The sequence below is a fragment of the Adiantum capillus-veneris genome, chromosome 2 (genome assembly GCF_014529385.1).
Source record: "Adiantum capillus-veneris isolate H3 chromosome 2, ASM1452938v2, whole genome shotgun sequence".
NCBI classification, from domain to species: Eukaryota; Viridiplantae; Streptophyta; class Polypodiopsida; order Polypodiales; family Pteridaceae; genus Adiantum; species Adiantum capillus-veneris.
The window spans coordinates 161,196,993-161,219,823 of record NC_140932.1 but is presented as its reverse complement, the minus strand read 5'-3'; the positions used below and the strand labels follow the sequence as shown (position 1 = coordinate 161,219,823).

Below are 22,831 nucleotides of genomic sequence, written 5' to 3'. Positions count from 1 at the left end.
TTCTTCCTTTGACTTGGAACAATCATCCTTGGAGATTTTAACATATGGCTGTAATGGCACACCAAGAGGCTTTGCTTCAGCCATGTTAAATCTGTCCAGCACCTTTTCAATGTACTTTTCTTGCGACAAATACAATAGGCGCTTGTCTCTTTGCCATGTAACACGCACTCCAAGTATATGTTCAGCTGCCCCAAGGTCTTTCATTGAAAATGCAGATTTCAGCTGCCCTTTATGAGCATCTATAGTGCTTCTTTTCTTTGCAGCTATCAACATATCGTCTACATAGAGCACAAGAATGATAGGGCTGCCATCCTCATCACGTTTGGTATACAAACAATGGTCTGCATGGCTTCTTTGGTAACCATGTTTAAGCATGAAGCGATCAAACTTCTTGTACCACTGTCTACATGATTGTTTCAGCCCATACAAGCTTCTATTGAGCATACATACCAAATGTTCCTTGCCAGGGATGACAAAACCCTCGGGTTGCTTCATGTAAAGCTCTTCTTCCACATCACCATGCAAGAAAGCGGTATGTACATTCATTTGGTCCATTTCCAAATCAAGAGCAGCCACTATGGCAAACAGTACACGCAAAGTGGTCATCTTCACAACAGGAGAGAACACCTCCTGAAAGTCTATGCCCTTAGTTTGAACATATCCCTTTGCCACAAGCCTTGCCTTATACTTGGGTTTTGCATCAACAGTTTTGATTTTATACACCCATTTGTTAGGAATAGCCTTCCTTCCTTGGGGCAATTCAACCAAATCCCAAGTATGATTAGAATGCAAAGCTTTAACCTCTTCCTGCATAGCAAGCTCCCACTTGTCGCTGTGCTCACATGTCTTTGCCTCTTTATACGTAAGAGACTCTCCCTCATCTGTCAACATGATGTAATGCAAAGAGGGGTCATATCGACTCACAGGCCGTCTTTGACGAGTAGACCACCTCACCCAATGATCCACATTATCCGGCAATGGGTTTACATCAGGTGGCACGACAAAATCATCAACAATGGGCTGCTTGTAACAGACTTGGACACTCCAAGTCAAGAATCAACCGCGACAGCACCAAATACCCACTGCAAAACAATTCACAGATCACAATGGATTTGCACTGGCCCGGCGGAGTTCCGTGCCTAGAGATATTGGCCCCAAAGACTGGCGCCCCTTTCGGTATTTCTTTTTATATTAATCAGATCAAAGTACATGAGAGTGGCTAGGGTTTCACTCTCAGACTCTACGTCCAGATGCTCTGAGAAGTGAGGCCCTCACCACTAATTTAAAGGTTATAAGGGATGCCCAAAAGCAGAGCCCCAAAAGCTTTTAAAATCAAAAGCATCAATTCTCTCTCTCTCTTAGAGAGTCTTTTCTCTTTTTTTTTTTTTTAAAGCAAAAGCAAAATTCGCGTCGCTCATCATTTTCCACAAAAAAAAAAAAAAAAGTTTCAACCTCCGCGATTTCCGGAAATTAGGGTTTCTGGCAGAAATTAGGGTTTGCAAGAATTTTAGGGTTTCTGGCAGAAATTAGGGTTTTTGCTATCCGCCACGTCATCACTTTGTGACACTGCTGTACATCATTTTCAGCACCATTTTCAGCATTGTTTCTTGGCTGCAAATGCCCTTCAAGAGCCTCAATTTACTGTTCAACATCATCTGGCTCAAACACCACTAGATCGTCTACATTTTCAGCCATTCGTGGTACATCCTGAGGGTCAAAATTAGGCCTAACAGGTGGCTGGTCATGCTAAAATTTCACCCTTTTATAGTCATGCTTTGAGGCACAATTGTTTTGAAGCAGCCTTGCCTCATTAAAAACAACATTCCGGCTGCGTACAACCCTTTTGAGTTGAGGTAACCAAATCCTGTAACCCATTTCGCCTTCTTCACCATATCCCATGAAGATGCCTTTAATGGACTTCGCATCTAGTTTACTCCTCAACTCAGGTCTAACATGCACAAAAGCTTCGCAACCAAAAATGCGTAAGTGATCATATGAAGCAGGCTTGCCAGACCAAACCTCTTCAGGGATGTCACCTTTCAAAGACATGTGAGGGGATCGATTGCATATATGCACTGCAGTTTTCAAAGCTTCTCCCCAAAATCCATGAGAGAGATTAGCTGTGGACAGCATACATCTCACCCTCTCACAAAGTGTCCTATTGAATCTTTCAGCCACACCATTAGAAGAGGGGTTGTATGGCACAATAAGCTCCCTCTTAATGCCCAAATTTTCACAAAACTTGTTAAATTCAGCACTTGTGTACTCCCCCCCATTGTCTGTACGCAAGCATTTTAGCTTTCTACCAGTTTGGGTCGTCACAAATGCATGAAATCTCTTAAACGCAGCAAAGGCTTCATCCTTAGACTTAAGCAAATAAACCCAAATTTTCCTAGAATCATCATCAACAAAGGAGACAAAGTAATATGTACCACCCATAGACTTAGTAAGCATGCTACATACATCAGAATGTACAAGATCAAGCACACTGTGTAGCTTGCGGACATTAGTCTCCAGTTTTTACAGTTTTTGATGGGCTTCAGTTTGCAAAGGTTCTATGCCATTTGGCAGCCTTGTACTTTGCCTTCAGGCGGTTGTATCAGTTTTACTTCCCTTGTAGGCAAGCACCTTTTGCACCTACAAGGGGCTTAAGTAAAAGAAAACAGCATCCTGTTCTTCACAATAGAGAGAGAGAGAGAGAGAGAGAGAGAGAGATTGCTGATCGTGCAAACTAAATTTTACATGCAAAACAAACTTGTGCGAGGTTAGAACTTAGACCATTTCTTCGAGATTCATATTTAAATCATAGTTTACTTCAATTGCAACAGGCAGACACAAAACTAACCTGAAAGGGGTTTTTCTAGGTTAGAACAATTCAACAGGAAGACAGGAAACTAACCTGAAAGGGCTTTTTCTTTACAGATTCCTCTGCTGTTTCTGACGAGCCTGCGTTGGACTCCTCGCAATCAGCTGCCAAATGACCACTTTGACCACACAGAAAGCACTTGTCTCCTTGAGTACCAACCGTAATAACCTGCAAAATGCATTTTCAAGAATCATAAGCAATTCACACAATGAAAACATTGTTATGATTAGGAAAGTGCTACAATTACCTCTCTTAAAATAGAAAAATGTAATTCGTGAGTAGCAAGGGCTAACATAATCAGATCAGCATCCTGGAAACTCAGAAACCTTCAAATATTCACCTTTACACAGGAGCATTCGCTGAAAGAGAGGTGACAAGATTGTGCTGGGCAAAAACTTTACCAGTCCATATAGGCAATGGCGAGTGTTTGGATCAAAACCAGGAAAATTCCTTTGTGATCGTATGTAAGACATAATCTTATGCTCCCCTTCACCGGGAGAATTCGCATCTGAGAGAATGACCTGTAAGGTATAAAGCCTACAACTTAAAGAAGATGCCTCGCAAAAAAATCTCTTTCGAAACGTTAACAGGCAAGATTGTTTTACTTTGGTCTGACGCCATCCTGGGTCATGATTGAGACGTAGATGTATATAGTATCTCAGTGCTACTGCCAGACTTTCCATAAAAGGTGTGCCTGGCGTGATCACATTTGAATCGTAAGCCTCAGACTTTTGCTTGGAAGGAAGAACTCGACCCTCTGCCTCAAACTCCTTACGCAATCTTTCCTCGTCTGCAGCCTTAGACATCCATAAAAAATTCTCACAACTGTAAACTAAAAGCCACCTTTACAGAAAATGTTTCAACCAAACACTTTGACGATAATACCACATGCTCGAAGCAAAATATGCAATGTGTGACAATACCAAAAAATGCCTGAAGATAAAGACATTCATAACCAAAACATTCAAACCTATTATAAAAGCCAGTAAGCCAACAAATAACAACGTAACCATTCACATGGGCTGGAGCCCCGGCAAATTAAAGTTTTTAAAGCAACACTAGCAACAGACTTTTGTTGAAAAAAAGACAATATAACATACTGCTTCAGCGGCATCTTTTGCAGCACGAAACCTTCTAGACCTTTGTTGATTCATCTTCGCCCTTGGTGCCACACCATCTTTGAACAAGAAAAACAAACCTCAAAGTTTCCCTCTCAATAAAATTTCATTAGGCCAACAGCCACCAAGGAGCTTAAAACAGCTGGGTAGATATGTTTATACCTATTGCCATGTACAAAAGCTTCCTGGGTCGCACCATTGCAAAGAGGCGATCGATGTACTGAAACACCCTCTGAAAAACTTCATCAAAAGTCTTGGGTGCAGCCTGCTAAGAAAAGAGAAGTCAGTAAATTGTGACTTGCAAAGATTAGAAGTGGATGGAAGATATGAAGCAAGAGGTAAGCATTTACCCCATCCTCTGGATGAAAGCATGGATGAATGATACCATTCATATCAAGGTAAAGATTGTCAAACTCCAAACCATTTGGATTTGGCTTGCTTGTATCTACAGGCTGAATTTGACCCTGTGTCTGTTGTGGCTCCTCTTCTACCACATCTACAACTATAAGAGGATATTTGTCTGCTAACCACCTGTAGAAGGCTGGCACTCCCATGATATACGGTACACAGCTCTCCTTACGAGTAACCCGTTGGAATTTTGAAAAAATCTATGCCTCAAAAATGAGGTAAATAGACAAGCAAGGGGTGTAAAAGCAGCTGAATCAGATGACAAGATCGAAACAACGACCCCGTGAAACAATGTAGCTGACAAATAATTTACAAAGCCAAATTCTTTTGGATTGGAACCAAAAAGAACATGTCAAAAAACGAAATTGGTGCACCTTATTGTTTTTAAATGGAAAAAACCAAGGAGACAGCGCAATGATGTAAAAAGGAAGACTGTGGGGACGTCTAGAGAATCCAGAGAGTCTAGAGAATCTAGAAAGCTGCGCTAAACTAGCTGTTAGTAGAAGCTTAATGATGCCCTGATAGTGTAAGACCAAAGGCTTAACAAAGTTTCCTTTTTAAAGCCCTGGAAACTTATGCTAGCTTACCAAACGAAACTTCTTGAGAAAACACAAAACAGCGAAAGAAGCCCTCTTGACAAAAACAGCATCAGCAACAAAACAGATCAACTGCATATAAAGAAGCAGTCACCTGCATAGGGCAAGAATATCCTTGCAAAACAAAAGGCTCGCAGAATTGAAGGAAAACATCAAAAATGGAAAGAAACAAGAAAGGAAAATTCCCTGCCCAGCGTCCGTCTCCCTTCTCTGTTAACCTGCCTTCTTCTCTTCTGAAAGCTGTTCACCTGAAAGAGGGTTTTTGCTAGTGAACTGTCGGGCAAGATGATGAGACAAGTATCAAACAATCTTCGACGGCAATGAACAGTCTCTCCTGCTACGTGGCGATCGAAGCAGGCAACAGGACGCAAAGGCACTTAGGGTTTGTACCCATGAAGGCACAGCTCGAATTGCGAAGGTAATGAACGCAGAAATAGAGCAGCGAGCTCATCGCTATGGCCGGGGAAGAAAAAACTGCAGGGTCGTAGCCAGCCAGACGGAATCAATAGAGCCGAACCTTTAAATTTTCTCACGACAACACACGCCAATGAAAGATTTGGGTTCTTGGAGATGTGAATTGACAAGTGGAAACTAGCCTTCCCGAGATACATGAAATTGAGCCCATTAGTAATTAGTAAATAGCAAACGACTGTTATTTACTAAATGGTAGGTTCTTCAATTTATAAGCTAGAATCTACCCTGATGCCATTCCGTGCAAGCTCTCCCTTCATTGTTACCCATCAAAATGGAGATGCTTGGACTCGAACCTTGAACATGACATAACAAAAGCTCGATCTGATGCTACTCTAAGCCATCCAAACAGATGAGCACGCTGCAGCACAGGCCTTCCCCCATGTTACATAAAAATATCTCTCCCCCCAGGCTCTAATGCTCAACCTATTCGCAAACCTCTGCAACTGCTCATTGAGCCCCTTTGGCCTTGCTGGCGTCGACGACTGCCTTCCCAGTGCATCCCAGTGCATCCCAGCTGCTACCCGTTGCTACTCCTTTGGCCTTGCTGGCGTCGACGACTGCCTTCCCAGTGCATCCCAGCTGCTACCCGTGCGTCGCGAAAGAAGGCTTCCTCTGCTTCACTTTCGATTAACAGATAGGGCATCACCTCAGATTCGTGTTACAACGTTTTTTTCAAAATCGTTGGCACATACTGTTGTGACATGAAATTGAGGACATTGAAACAAAGGCCGAAAAGTTCATAAAATTTAGAAACAAAGAGACAGAGTGAAAGAGTTTAATACGAGAATGGAACCCTCTTTATTAGATTGACCAAAAGGTCGATTACAAGGTGAGATAATCGATTAAGGGGATGAGGGTGGACAAAGAAGCGCAAGTATGAAGGGGATGAGCGTGGTTATGGCCATGGTATGGGAGTCGCTCCTCTCTGGCTCACAGGTTGCTCCCTGCAGCGCTCGTTGGAGGGGCTTTTATCACCTCCACGGAGATGCGGAGGGTCACGTCGTCTGGTGTAGCCTGCAATAGATAGGAAGGAGAACCACGCATTCAGAATCATGAATTAGTGAAGTGCAATAGGTGAAAGAGAGTGTATTGATGATTCGATATAGATTCGATATAGAGTCGGGTGAATGTGAAGCGGAATAAATAGATATAGTAGAGTCAAGATGTGTGGATTCGAATTATTAAATTACTCAACAGAAAAAGAAAGTAAAGAAGTAGATGTCGTGTTTACAAGTGTACCAAGACACCAACAATGCACGAGAGGCATTTGAAATTAGCGAACGCAAAAGGAAAGCAATTTACCAGGTACAAATTTATTGAGATACTAATTATGTACGATAGACGTTTTATTTACTGATATTACATCAAGGAGTGTGACTTAAGGGGAAAAAAAGTATGTTGTGTTGGCAAAACAATGACTTTGAATGAGGCATGCAACGCAATGGGAACATAATTCAGATCTTTTCTAACCTTTTTAAGAACGTGTATTTCTTGCAATGAGGGGGGTAAGCTTGAAAAACATTGTATCCAATCTATTGATGAATGTTTTTTCTAATATAGGTGCATATATAAATTCCTACAGACGAACAGTTGGTCAAAAAAAAGTTTTCATCGAACAGTTGGTAGCGCAGAACGTGGTTGGAAGGCGGACGTCGCGAGTGTATTCTACCTTTCCTTCTTTTGTAGTTATTTGTGATGCACAAAACACGAACAAAGTGCATTGACTATTGCAATACGTAACTTGCATTGATAAATGTAAAGAAAGAAGTGCATGTCTCATTAATATATATAGACAATGATCGAGATCGAGTGTACTAGTGAAAAAAACATGTAGCTAAACTAAACTAAAGAAAGAATTGACAAATTCATAACAAGTAAATACATGAAGCAACAATGGGTTGCAATTAAAATTGAAGTGGATTAGTGACCTGCCAAGAGAGCGATGTTTGTGTTAAGCTACATAAAAGCAATGTGAATAGTTAAAACATTTCGTCTTGCATCAAGGCAAAGAGTGAAAATGCTAAATATATAGTGTATGTCATGCAGAAGTGCCATACAAAAGTAAGATGGAGAGTCGGCATTGTGGTCTCTCCAAAAATTATAAGAATAGAAATCGTGCTCTGCTCCGTAGATTGTATGTGTCGACCAAGCAAACACATAGGAATTGGAGACAAATAACGAACCTTGCAGTTTTGTCGAGGTGGAGTTGTACTTGTATACTCGAAACGTCCACTCTTGCGAATATATATGTTTTTTGTAACACACATCATATGAGTTAATACAAATACAAAAGATGTATGAAATAGACCTAACATAAAGAGGAGCTTAATTGAGTTGAATTAGTAGGTTGTGAATATTAAGTTGGGGACGTCTCATATTATGTCGAGACTCTACGCTACACTGTCTAAATTTTTATTTATTTTTAACTAAACTACATTGTTATGTTTAGACTCTACACTACCCCACTGTCTAGATTGTCTATGAATACTGAGTTGGGGTGTCTCATGTTATGTTTAGATTCTACTAAAACTTATTAAACTAAGGTAGATGTGACAATGGGATAGGCATGTGATGGTCGGCCAAGCTACATAGTCAATTTCCCACTACATAATCACGATATTCAAGAACACGATGACAAACCTGAATTTCTCCAAAAAATTGATATTCAAGTCCGTGCTCATGGCCATGTGATGTTTTGCTTAATTTCATATTCCTTGTCACAACAATATTAAGCAGATCAAGTAATTAACATGTTCCAAGAGATTACATTTCAGATAGAAATCTCGTTAAGAACTTTTCTAAACATTAAACCAACTTTAGTTTCTGTGGTTGATACCATTTTAAAGAGCTAGGATTTCTATCATCTCAATCCCTCCTGCTTCTATCTCAACATCCATCATCATTGTCACTGCCATCATATCCATTATATCTATCCTTGCAATTATCATGCTCTTTGCAATTCATTTGTCCACTGCATCCATGTGGCTATAATCCCTTGTATATCAAATTTCATCTTGTTTGTCATGATCTCTTCGTCTTTCATACTTCTCTCGTGTCAATCATGTCTACCCCGATCTCCATCATCATGTCAGTGTCTTGCATAATGCCACATGCATTCAAGATGTAAGCATAGCCTTCAAGACCAAAGCATAGGTGATTTCATCCAGAGAGATGCCCTCACTTTGCATCTACTAAAGATAGCCCAGAGCTTCCTCGTCCTTGCCCTGTTTCACACATCCTACAATCAATGCATTTCAAGAGTCAACATTTCGTAGAAGAAGCTCCTCAAGCACTTTTTGTGCTTGTCAATCGAGGCAATGCCAAGCACAACTTCAATTTTCACAAGCCCTTGACTAACAATATCATGGTTAATTTTGTTGCGTATATTAGCGTCTTGCATAGTGCCACATGCCTTCAAAACAAAAGCATAGGTGATTGCATCTAGAGATATGTCCTCGCTTTGCATCTGTTGACAACAACTTCCTGGCTTGCCACATTTGACATACATGTCAACCAAGGCAGTGCCAAGCAAAACGTTTTTTTTTCACCAGCCCCTAACTAATAATATCATTGTGAATTTTGTTTCCCATCTCACCGCCTTCCAAATTGTTACATGCCTTCAAGATGCAAGCAGTGGTGATTACATTTGGAGAGAGTGCCCTCACTTTGCATCTATTGAAAAGAGCCCAGGGCTTCCTAGCCCCGCCCCTATTTGCATATCTTGCAATCAATGCATTCTTATAATTAACATTCTAGGAAGGCAACTCCTCAAGAACTTTTTTTGCTTTTGGATGTACACCACATCTGGCATACATGCCAACCAGAGCAGTGTCAATCACAATGTCTTGTTTCAATAGCCCATGACAAACAATATGTTGAGCCAGCAGAGGATCACACCCGCATTTTTGCTCACACCCATCATTTTGTAACCATTGATTGTAATAAATGTCTTTCCGACATTAATTTTGATTTGAGCCATTCATTAAGTAACGGGACTCAATTGAGTTTCCAGCTTGTAATCCCGACGTAATTTCACCTGCTGATGTAAATAATTAGAGATGTTTTCACCTCCAAGGCTGAGGTATATAAGCCAAAGTTTTGTAACCTAAGGGGGGAATTATTAATCAAAGTGAGTTTTTGAGCGCCGTGACTGTGTCTGAGAGAGAGAGAGAGAGAGAGAGTCTTATCTCCTTGCTACGCGAGCTACGGGGCCGCCATTGGAGAAGCGACACCACCATTGTGTTAGCAACGGTGAGAGCTACGCACAGATACCAAGAGTGCGCGCTATCGGCTTCTACGTGTGGTAAGTTCCTACGAGCTTCGGTGTGAGTTTTCTTCCAACTCGTGTGTCGGAATAGAGCGTGCAGCATATCAATAGAACCACAACGAGTAGAGCTACGCATTAGTACCATCGGGGTCAAGTTTCGGTCACCTGTATTTTTCGGCATGTCTTCATACGCGTTTACCGCACGGAGTGGTTATAGGTTGATTTAGCAGTTCAAGTCTTTAGGGTGTTGTTCTTACCTAGTGTATAGACTTCCCCTTGAGTTTGAGATCGATTCGATGATTCTAGATCCTGTTTCGTATAGCATTCGTTCGTAGTACGGATTTCAGTCACTTGCGTATTTTGGAACTTAGATTTGATTTCCTTAGTAGTGATTGTCATTAGAAGGTCGAGTAGGTGATTTGACACCCACCTAGTTGTTTCCATGCGCCTGCGGGTCAAGCTCCGTCCTCGTCTGACAAATTCTGTTGTTGGTTGAGTTCTCGCTATTTAGCTTCCGCTAGCGGCGTAACCGCCTTAACATTTGGCGCCGCTGCCGGGGACGAGAGCCCTAAGTAGGTGACCTTAGACTAATCCTACGAGGTGAGTTGTATAAACTACTTTGTATACTTTAGTTAGAAAAGATCTAGGAGTGGTGGACTCCGAAGGTCTCGAGAGATACTAGGAAGTGGGGTATTCCTGGGTCTTCCGTGTTGACAGTATTTTTAGTCTAGCTTAGATTAGATTGTTTTTTGATGGTGTTTAAGTGGTTGTTGACATAAAAAGCATTTGCTACTCCTTGTGTGGTAGTAAATCTCTTTATATTTTCAATTGCAAAAAAAAATCCATTTTATGATTAGAAGTAGCTTAGGTAGGGCCTGATTTGATCCTGATCTAGAGCTATGAATTGGTGTTCTATTTGCTTGATGTGTTTGATTGCATGTTAGATCACTGAAAAAAGTCGCTTTGGTAGTGAAATATGCAATACACAAATTCAGAAAAATTTTCTGTGTAACTGATTGTTGCTGAGCACTTAAAAGAGCTATTGGAAGAGTTCTGTGCTGAAAAACTGGAAATCTGCAACTTTAGACATCATACGCGTATGATGTCTTAAGACCTAAACAGAGACTAAAATTGAAAATTTGACATTGCCAGAGTGTTTAGAAGGGGGGTTTTACCCTAAGATCAACTTAAAACAAGAACATTAACACTCAAAGAAACCCAAAAAGACAAGTCGGAGTCCAAGAAACGCAAAGAATAGGAAATTTTGGATTCAGATCTTGTTTTTACATTCAAACACTTGAAACTCAATTATAAACATTGGAGAAGGCTTAAAACGAAAAATAGTCAAAATCTGGGACAAAAGACATCATACGCGTATAATGTCTTTTGGCACTTCCACTGCTTATTTTTGAAATCTGACCTGACAAGATTGTTACAAACACTGTAGAAAGCATAAATATCAAGTTTGGACCCAAATTGATGAAAAAGACATCATACGCGTATGATGTCTTTGACCTAATTTTGGACATATTTTGATACTTTGCTAACACAGATCCATTGTAATAGCTGTCTAGAGGTTATATTTCAAGTTTCATCCCATTTTGATCACAATTGACCCAAAAAACAAGTCAAAAGCAGAAAATTGCCAAGAAAAGCCTAAATTAGCCATAACTTGCTCAAACAGAGTTCAAACTGAATTTTGTGAGTGAACAGAGCATAAAGGGGCCACTGAGAGTGAGCATAACCAAAATAGTCAAAATCTGTGAAAAAAGACATCATACGCGTATAATGTCTTTTTCAGCATAACAGTAACAAAATTTTCACTTGATGAAACAGAAGTTGTCCAACTGACAAGATTAAACAATTGACCAAGTATCAGTCAGTTTGGATCAATTCTGACCACAAAAACTTGGGGAAAACAAATTGCCGAGACGGAAAAGTTACAGTCCTTTAGGGGAATTGATGAATTTGAGATCGGGCAGGAATCTCCGGAATAATCAACCAAAACAAGGGGAACCAGCAAGTGTCATATCAACCGAGGGAAGTGTAAACCAAAGTTGGGTGCAACCATTAGAGCCGATCTTTGAAGGAAGTGTCTCTGATACTTCTTCGGAGAGATCTTACGAGATTTTCACTGGAAACTTGGAACACTCGAAAAGGAACAACAGAGAAAATATGGCAGCAGGATCATCAAACCCTTCCGCCACAATGAAGCTACTGTTCATAAAATACCAGTACGACAATGAGCAAGGTGCCAAGATCTACAAAGATGGAATGGACCGCTATTGTGTAAAGATAGAAGATAGACCTAGTGAGTTCAAGGACTTAGTGCCTGTGAGCTATAGCGGAGATAGATATCTCGATGACGAGGGTACCATGTACTTGGTAGTCCTAAACCCTAACATTGTGGACAAGTGGGGATTGATGGGCACCAAAGCCAAAATAGATGAAGAACTCGAGGAGAAAGCACCAATAATGAACTTCCCTAATGCGAGGTTAAGAAGAGAGAATGAAACTACAAGGATCAACACTGATAACATCTATGTGGGGCTATACAAATATAGTAATGGGGAGCAAGATCTCTATTATAGATGTGAAGAACCCTACACCGGAGAGTTGACAGACCAAAAAAGACTGTATGTCTTTACCTACACAGAGGGATCGGAAGTGAAAATTGCCGCTTACGATAAGTATGGCAGGCAATACTCAACAATGGGCAAGAAAGAATTAGAAGGATATACATACTTTGGGGGACCACTACATCAGTATTATGTTACTTCTAGCTCACATAGACCAGCACCAACAAATGGAGTGCAAAACTCAATGACAACAGGAGGACAAAGAACTCAGGTTGCTGACTCTTTCAGTCAACCTCAGTACTCGAAGCCCGAACCAATGGGATCATTACATTCCAGAGAGTCAATGGAGACGAATCGAGGTAGTGCAGTTCCAATCCCCACCTATACCACGCCAGGTCCAAGGTTTGAAGCGGAACCATCGCATTTACCTCCTAGTAGTAGATTCAGGGCAGGGGAACCGACAAGGGTAACCCATGAAGTCCATGATGCTAGAGAAAGCTTTAGCCGAGACACAGGAGCAATGAGATTGGTAGCAGATCATAGACGTATGAGACCATCTCAAGTAGCCAAGTGTATGCCAAAGAAGTATGGGGGTTCAGGAGATCCGTATGCACATGTGTCACTCTTTAAGCAAGTCTTAAGAGCTGAGCAGATAACAGATTTCCATATACAATACGAGGGATTTGGTCTTACTCTAGAAGGTACCGCATTGACATGGTTTCAACCAATGAACATAGGGGGATTCCATGACATTGACCATTTGCTAAGAGAGTTTGCTGAGGAATTCTCAAAACGAGGGATTAAGCACAATACGGTCTCACAAATATATGCTTTTAAACAGAGAGAACACGAAAAAGTGAAGGAAGCTTCACTTCGCTTCAAACAATACATTGAGAGATGTCCAGTACGTGAACGACCACAAGATGACAGACTATCTGTTCTCTTTATTGAGGGACTGAGGAACGACACTCTCAAGAAGGACTTGCACTTGAAAGCTTGTACAAGTTTCGAGCAAGTAACGAGAGAGGCATTGTACTTAGTGGATAACTGTACGGTTTATGGAGAGGTGTCAGTGGATACAGATTTTGCATCCAATAGCTCCTCCTCCGTAGCGAGCGAGACTACCACTAAAAAGAATGTTCAAACAACAACCACGCCAAATGTAGAGCAAATGATAAAAGATGCTCTAAAAAGGATGGCACCATACCAAAAACCATTGCCAAAAACACTGAAATGGTGTGCTATTGAACAAAAATGGACAAATCATCCAACAGAGGAGTGCTATTACAACAAAGGGTATGTAAAGGAGCGCCAGTATGCACCTCCTGCTCAATTAGCACCACCTCAAGTACATCCAGTACCTCGATACCCAACGGGAAATGTACCTGGACCTATGGGGATAGAAAGACCTCAACCGGTATTGGGACAACAACCACCTTTACCAGGAGCAAGACCAGTGGGCATTAGATATGCACCAACCTTAGAGAATCAGGAAGAACAAGCCTTAGTGCCTGTTCAAGCCTATTACGAAGAATCGGGTGCACACATGTCGCCGACAGTGTATTACCCACCAGAAGAACCAAAACAACCAGAACCATGGGGCATGATGGGGAATGTTGGAACACCAACAGTTACAAGTGCTTCTGATGAAGAGAGATACAATTTGGACGCAAGAACATTGATGTTCATAGCTCATGGAGGGTTAACAGGACAAAGACCATCCTACCCACAAAGGACGAATCAAATGGGACCAAGACCAGCACTAGGACCCTGTTACAAGTGTGGAGGTGACCATCTGATGAATGTTTGCCCACATACGGAAATCATTAGAATTAACGCTTATTGCACTGAGTGTGGGGTTACTCACTTCATTGAGGATTGTTCAAAGAATCCAAACAAAGTGCAAAAGACAACATTGAATATGCTAGAAACTATTCCTACCAGCAGTGGGTGTGAAAATGAAACTCTGATACCAACTCAAGTTGTTACTAGAGCTCAAGCTAAGAAAACCACTAGAGAACCTGAGAATGGAAAGTTAGCGACTGACGTAGTTAGTCAAGGACAGCGGAGTCAGAAAAACACATGGAAAGCTAGAAAAGCACGCATGAAGTTGAGAAAAGAACGTGAAGACGCTATTCTAGCTGAGGAACTAAAGCAAACTAAAGCTAGATTAGAAAAACTTGAGAGTCAAAACGGGAAACGAGAGATGAGCCCGGAAAGGACGAAACAAAAGAGTATCAAAGAAACAACGAGCTTAAGCTCCGGGGGATCAGTGCTAGTCGACAAGGTACACGAACCATTGGATGCACTGATGAGAGCTTACGAAGCTAGGTTAAAGAACAACAACCAAACACAAGAACAAAGGTGGATGACATACCCAAACGCGGAATTGGAAAAGCAGAGACTTGAAATGTGCCAGAGAATGATCGAGACTGCACAAGCCTTATTAGAACCACCAAAAGAAACAATGAATTGTGGAAAGGAAAACCCAATTCAGCAAGAGACTATCGTTTTACGGGTAGCTGAAAAGACTCCCAGTGCACAAAAGCCTGAAAATACACAAAAGGATGACCGCATAGTATTGAACACAACCGATCAGGAGATAGAGAGTTTTCATCCAGTCATACAGAGGAGTTACGAAAGAGATGATGATTACAATGAATTTTGGAAACAAGTGAGAGAGGCAAACTTTGCAAACGAGCTAAGTTGCCAAGCTAATCAGACAAATTGGGAAAAGGACATCAGGAATCCTCCCATAGTGGAATTTGAGGCAGGATCTCAAGTGGACTTGGATCTGCAATCTTACTGGGAAGATGGGGGCTCTATTAGAACAATGGAGAGCAAACCTCATTCACTGAAAACCTTACCTTCATACTTAGGAGAGTATGAAGCAAAATCCGAGATTAGAGCACTTCCCTCACAAAAAATCTCATCAGAAAAAGTCATGGACTCGCAAGGATTGATAGAGATTTTGTCAACACCAGTGACATGCACTATCACTCTAGCTGAGCTTTTGAGGCTAACCACTGTAGGAAAATGCTTGGAGAAATTTGGGATAAGAGATCCAACATCGAGATTGCAAGAGAGCATAGAGGAGCTGAGCAAGCCACAAAAGAACGCTAAGCCTGTACCCTTAAACAAGGTCGGAGAGTATTGCGAAGGTGAAGAGGGGAATACAACCTTACCAGTTGAATTCCAAGGAGTGAACACAATGGCAATACTAGACAGCGGAGCTGGGGTAGCCATTGCTACAAAGGAAATCTGGAAAAAATGGGGGAAACCAGCAATAAGGAAGACTAGGTTGAAACTCCAATTAGCAGATGGACACATGGAGAAACCTATGGGGTTATTAGAGAAAGTTGTAGTGACTTCTTGTGGCATTGAATACGAACATACTTTCGCTATTGTCGATTTTGGCAAGGAGAATAACTATGATATCATACTGGGAAGACCATTCATGAGACAGTTGAAAATGGTCCAAGATTGGGGCTACGATCACATATACTTGAGAAATATGGAAACCACTACACGTGTGAACCTGAAAGACCATAGCTACAAAGATGTGAACCGAACACCGGTAGAGGAGTTTGATTCAGCTACTTTGGCGGGATCCGAATTTCCAGCTTGGTTAGGTAAACCCAAGGAGTTATGGATGTGTGGAGCTTCGAAATGTGGAAGTCTGAAACGAGAAGAATGTGTTTTAGAAAGGGCTATCGAAGACGAAACTTATGTAGGAGAACCCTTTCCAGAGGATACGTTTGAACCATTAGAGTGGACACACATTCTAGCAACCCTAGATGTTTGTGCAATTCCGGATGGTCCCACAACGAAATTTTGCGACAAGGACGGGTACGACGTGGTTCCGTATTTCATGTTGAGAACTGTACTCAAAAAAGAAACTGAAAAGAACGATACACTGGAAAAGGAAGATGAAGAAGAGGTGTTTCACGACATTCCCAATCATCCAGAGTGGGGAAATGAAGCAGACAACGAGTCAACGGACAATTCAAGCGGAAACGAAGAACCTATAATGGATGTCCGATTTTATGATTTTCCGAACCAAACTAAACAACGCCAGAAATACTATAGAGCAAAGAAGAAAACAAAAGGGGTTAGAACCAATCCGATGCCTAGAATAAGAGGAAAAAATCAATTCCTAATGCTAGTAAAGGCTGAAGATTGTGTTAAGGATAAGATTTCTGGAAGAATGAGAGGCAGTGATCAAAAGAGCTTACGAAAAGACAAAAGAGGCTCAAGAAATCAAGTTCAAAAGAATGGAACGAAAACTGAAACAGAAAAATCGAAAAGAACAAGCGCAACAGAGAATACACAGAGTCCAAGTTAGAACGTAGAAACAAGTACAGAGAGCTCAAGAAAACTCTGAAGGAAGTTTGGACGACGGAAATTGAGAGTGGAGAGGACGAAAACGTCAAAATCAAGGAAAACATGGATGTTCCCTCTCACTATAGGAAATTCACAATAGAGGATAGGAAGGTGATATTAACCCCACCTATTCGAGAGAGGAAGGAGAACGAATCTTATGACGGACCGGAGGATGCGAAAAAAGTTGATTTAGCAGCTCCATGTGAGCCACCTAGACCGGTATACATAGCCACAGATTTGTCTCCAGGCGAGGAAGAGAGACTTTTGAGTCTTCTCAGAGAGTATAGGGATGTGTTTGCATGGTCTTATAAGGACTTAAAGGGAGTTGACCCATCGATATGCCAACACACAATCCCACTGAAACAAGACGCAAAGCCTAGCAGACAGAGACCATACACATATAATGATACGTTTGCTAAGCGAATCAAAGAAGAGATAGATAAGCTAATGGAAGCTGAATTCATATACGAGATTGAACACACTGATTGGTATCTCCGATTGTGGTAGTACCTAAGAAGAACGGAAAACTCCGAGTGTGTGTCAACCTAAAGAAAGTGAATGCTGCAACAATCAGGGACAATTATCCCCTGCCGATAACTGATCATGTTCTAGAGCGTGTATCAGGGAAAACAGCATACTCCTTTCTTGATGGTTTTTCAGGATATAACCAGCTAGCCATAGCACTGGAAGATCAACATAAAACAGCTTTTGCAACGGAGTGGGGAATTTATGCTTATCGGGTTATGCCTTTTGGTCTAACCAATGCTCCCGCAACCTTCCAGAGGCTGATGACGCATGCTTTCAAAGAATACTTAAGGCTGTTTCTAGAAATCTACATGGATGACTTATGTGTACATTCTCTACTGAGAGATGAGCATCTAAAACACCTAAGAAAAGTATTTGAGAAATGTAGGACATATCGCATTTGTCTCAATCCTGAGAAATGTGTGTTTATGGTCCGACAGGGCAGAATTCTGGGACATATTGTCTCACAAAACGGAATATCCACGGATTTAGAGAAGATAAAAGTTATAGTGGATATGCCTAGACCAACCAATGCGAAACAAGTACAGAGCTTTATGGGACATTGTGGATATTATAGACGATTCATTTACATGTACGCTATAATAGGCCAACCACTTTACAGGCTAATAGTGAACTTTGAATGGACAGAGGAATGTGAGGAATCATTCAAGAAATTGAAAGAGGCACTCATTACTGCTCCAGTCTTGAAATCACCAGATTGGGAGAAGATATTCCATGTGCACATAGATGCTTCGGCATATGCAATAGGATGCATTCTGGCTCAGCCAGAAGAAGGAAACATGGATTTTCCTATCTGTTACGCCAGTCGACAGCTCAACCATGCAGAGAAGAATTACACCACAACAGAGCGAGAGGGATTAGGAATGATATATGCTGTGAAGAAATTTCGGCATTATCTTCTAGCCAACAAGTTTGTGTTTTTTACGGATCACCAAGCCTTGCTCTACCTAGTGAATAAACCATGCAATACCGGGAGAATAGTGAGATGGTTCATTATCTTACTGGAATTCGACTTCACGGTAGTAGTAAAGAAAGGAAAAACACATCTTAGAGCTGACCATCTTTCGCGATTGACGAATGGAGAAGACCCTATAGGAGTAGATGACGACATGCCAGACGCGTACTTGTTCAACATAGAAATGATACCTAAGTGGTCTCAAAATGTCGTTGACATATTAACCTATGGAGGAGAGTTCGATAGAAGAGAATACAACCTGAAACATATTGCTATTCAGCAATCCAAGAATCTTCAATTGATTGCAGGAAGGTTGTATCAATTGGGAAATGATCATGTTTTACGACTATGCATCAATCCGAGGAATATAATATATATCTGTGCGAAGCACATGTTCAGGAATGTGCATTTCATTGTTCAAGAAGGAACACATATAGGAATTTGTTACAATTGGGAGTCTATTGGCCAGGAATGAAAGAAAGCGTACATGAATATGTCACAGTATGTATTGTATGTTCATCAAAACCGCCAGCCGAGTATTCAACATTATATCAGATAATGATCGCTCCAGAATGGAGTCAGTATATTGTTGAATATCTCACAAATAGAACTTTCCCAAAGGGAACGTCAAAAGCTCGTCAGAAATCTGTAGAGACAGAAGCTAGAGATTACGCTTTAATAGGAGATCAACTCTATAAGAGAGGTAAAGACAACCAGCTTAGGATTTGCGCATCAGAGTCTGAGTATGTGATAATCCTGGAGCAAGCTCATGGAGGAGTAGGTGGAGGCCATTTCTCAGGTGATAAGACAGCAAAACTTGTCTTAGCCGCAGGAATATGGTGGCCAACATTACATATGGACGCTGAGGAATACGTTAAACGATGTGATGACTGTCAGCGGACCAAAGTACCACTTAAAAGAGATGATATGCCACTTAGACCAATGATGGGGGCAAGAGCTTTCGCAAAATGGGGGATTGATTATGTTGGACCCATTTCGCCTCCTGCATATAAGACTCATGCACAATACATCGTTGTGGCTACAGACTATCTAACAAAGTGGGTCGAAGCAAAGGCAACTCAAAAAGCAGATGCCAGGACCACGGCACAATTTCTGTATGAATACGTCTTTGTACGATATGGATTGCCAATAGAAATTGTGAGTGATCGAGGCACACATTTCATAAATGAAGTGATAAAGATCCTTCTAGATGAATTCATGGTAATCCATAGGAAATCAGCCCCGTATCATCCACAAGCAAACGGACAAGCTGAAGCAACAAACAAAACCATATGTACGGTCCTCACGAAGATTGTATCTGAGTCGAGAACTGACTGGGACCAAAAGTTGCATTCAACATTATGGGCATATAGGGTGGCGTATAAAACATCCATAGGAACGACCCCTTATAACATGGTTTTTGGGCTAAATGCTATCTTACCAATAGAACTCTTGATTTCAACCTTAAGGGTGGCTAAGGATCTAGAGTGGACAGGGCACGAGCTCTCTGATAGAATAGATGACCTGGAAAAGCTAGATGAGCTTCGCCTAAAAGCAGTAGCTTCCATCTACGCTCAAAAAAGGCGACAAAAGGAATTTTTTGATAAGCATGTGCGGACTAAAGAGTTTAAAGTTGGGGACTATGTCCTAGTTTACACTCTGAAACAGCATGCTAAGAAGCTTAAAAAGCGAGGGATGGGACCTCTGGTGATTAAAGATCTATCACCAAGTGGAGCCGTCAAGCTTGCTACATTAGACGGAGAAGAAATGCCCAATTGGATTAGTGGATGCAGAGTGAAAAAGTATCTGTTGCCGCTAACACAAGACATGCTTCTCAAAATACATCAAGAAAAGCTGCGTGTCCAGAAAAAGAAAAAGATTGTGGAGGAAGCGCAAGCCGAGGCGAAGGAAAGAATGGAGAAAAGAAGACTACTGCGTCAGAAACAGCGCAATGAAGGAGCAATGCGAATAAACGCAGTTAGTATAACAGAAATGGATAATGACAAAGAAGAACCCATCATTGAATGCAAAATAGGAACCAACCAAATCAAAGCCAGAGCACTATTGGATTCAGGAGCTCAAGCTAACCTACTTTCACTCAGTTTGTATAGACAATTGACAAATGACACTAAACTAACTGCTGCCAAGCAAGAGTTAAAGAGTTACTCTGAGAATGCAATCAAAACTGTCGGATGCACAGTTTTACATATACAGATTAACCAATATGTGTATCCTCATATGTTTTACGTGGTTGAAGACCAAGCTACACAACATCCATTATTGCTAGGACAACCATGGCAGAAGCAATATAATGCAATGATTGACTGGAATTCTAAATCAGTGCTTATCAAATACGAAGGTGAAAGTCAATCAGTCAAGTTCACCAACGGAGCAGAGCCAACTCCAAAGGAAGAATCCAATAACAAGGGCAAACAACAAACAGAGAGAAAGAAGAAGCAATGGCAACCAAAAGTTTCTATACAACCGGATTACTCTTCGACGAGGAATTCTCAACATTGGATAAGGAAGACAAGCAATAATATAACAGCTCAACCTTGGGATAAAACGGAGCAACGTTGGTATGGAGACCAAAAAAGGTGATGCCAGAAAACAAAAACAGAGTCTTCAATACCAGACAACAGAGTGATCCCCGACAATCAAGGACAGTGAAACAGATCTGGATTCCAAAGAAGGTCATGACGGCACAAAGCTATAGCAAGCAAATTTGGATCCCAAAGATTTGTAAACAGGAACTCCCTTCAATACAATCAACGGAAACTCCTAGGTATTTCAAGGCGAGGAAATCAACACACAGAACAAAGCAGGTTTGGGTCGCAAAGAGTTTGTGGCAAGCACAAGCAAAGCGGAAGCAGATTTGGATTAAAAAAAGACAACAAGGTAACGCAGAATCCATCTACTGATTCTACTACCGAAGTGCCAAAACCAACCCAAAACCCGACCACCAATCCTTCAATCAAACAAAGAGCAGCTTTATTGGAAAGACTGTTGTATCATCGCTCTACAATTGCATTGGGAACTGATGACCAAAACAACTACAATGCTTCACCCACAGACACTTCATAGTCGTCCGGGAGGACTCAGACTAGGAGGGGGGGAGGTATACAGGAGCTACAAAGCAGCTACAAGCGGAAAAAAACAAAGAAAAACAAAAATTATATTACAAGGGCAGTGTCTTACATGATTTTGCAATTTTTTATGTTTGATTGCGAATATTGATAATATTTATGCCCTTATATACCTTGTTTTGCAACAAGAAGAGATCAAATGATGAATTTGGGTCTCTAGATGTGTAAATATCACTAAATAAGAGTGTTTTTGGAGCTAAAAAGTGGAAAAAAGTGGTAATCCAAGTCCAAAAATCACAAAGAAGTGTATATTCATATACACAGGGTTACCAGCTATTTATCATGTATGTTTGGAATTTTTTGGCTTCAATTTGCTATTTTTCTTTATTTTTTATGATTTTCTTAATAAAAATAAAAGAAAAATAAAAAAGCAGATGAAATGAGATCGGAAAAAAGAAAAGAATAGACGGTGATGGTCCTAATGACAAGGGCAACCCAGGATAAAAATTGGGTACAATTCTGAAAAAGTTGCGGAAAGCCCGAAATGACAATATTTTGGCAAAGTGGACAGATTTCTCAGAAACAGGTCAAAAGGAGTCCAAATTGAGAAATTTCAAATCCTAAAGTGCATTTCACGACGAGATAGGAGCACATGTCAAATTTGGTAACAAGTGATCCGGGAAGCCCGAAGTTAAGTATTTTTCACTTCACTATCAAGCTCATTTCCACTATTACCTTCTTGGAGAGAGCAAAGAGCACACAGGAGCATCTGACCTTCTACCGCCTTCTACGACTGCTACGAGAGCTCAGAGGACACCAGACATGAGAGGTAGACTCGTTGCCATAAGCTTTTGATGCTTATCGTTAACTTTTGTCGCGAAAACTTACCAAAACCAAGAAACAAGAGCAGACGGGGAATGGGGAAGAACGATAGGTAGGGGCACAACCGCCTAACCAAACTTTGCAAGAACTTAGAGGTGGGTTACCCTAGTATAGGAGATGAGTTTCTAGCACTCAAAGCTCGAGAAAGAACGACTGGAAAAACCCTAGGTCAACAGAGCCTGCAAGAGGCAAACAGCAAAAAGTTGTCGGAACGACACAAAACTTCTCAAGAAGCTTAACAACATCGAGGGAAATGCAACCATGGAGTATCTCCAGGTTTGTACCACCAAAAGTAAGTCAGAACAACCGATTCGGCTGCGGACACACAAAGCGTCATTTTGGCATAACGGCTAAAATTGACGACCAAATGACTTGAAACTTCACGAGCAGTTTCAACTATACATGGGTGACTTATGTTTGCAAGCAAAACCCAAAAGAAAGCTGATTCACTTACCGATGGTGAAAAAGACGCTTTCGAGCAACCAAATGGATAAAGATGGAGAACGGGGAGCCAAAGTCAAGTCCAACCAACTGGATGGCTTCGCAACATATCCAATGAGCTGGAAATGCAACTCTCAAGAAGAAAAGTTGAAGAAATTCAACTCCAAGGCAAAAAGACGACTTCGGAGACTGAAATGCCTATAAGGGGGCTTTTTAGCTAAACTGATGAC

The 22,831-nt window shown here is 41.1% G+C and overlaps 1 protein-coding gene across 1 annotated transcript in view; it reads right to left on the bottom strand.

The window, feature by feature from the left end:
- The window catches only part of LOC147463973 (5'-3' exoribonuclease 4-like), a 101,616-nt gene extending 96,077 nt beyond the window's left edge, over window positions 1-5,539 (bottom strand). Inside the window, exons 1-7 of the mRNA XM_086492084.1 lie at window positions 4,335-5,539; window positions 4,147-4,249; window positions 3,967-4,043; window positions 3,472-3,663; window positions 3,268-3,387; window positions 3,114-3,176; window positions 2,900-3,034 (exon numbers count right to left, since the gene is read on the bottom strand). Of these exons, the coding sequence (XP_086348210.1) occupies window positions 2,900-3,034; window positions 3,114-3,176; window positions 3,268-3,387; window positions 3,472-3,663; window positions 3,967-4,043; window positions 4,147-4,249; window positions 4,335-4,538 (894 nt within the window). The 5' untranslated portion in view covers window positions 4,539-5,539. The remainder of the gene's footprint in view (window positions 1-2,899; window positions 3,035-3,113; window positions 3,177-3,267; window positions 3,388-3,471; window positions 3,664-3,966; window positions 4,044-4,146; window positions 4,250-4,334) is intronic.
- Window positions 5,540-22,831: the final 17,292 nt, after the last annotated feature.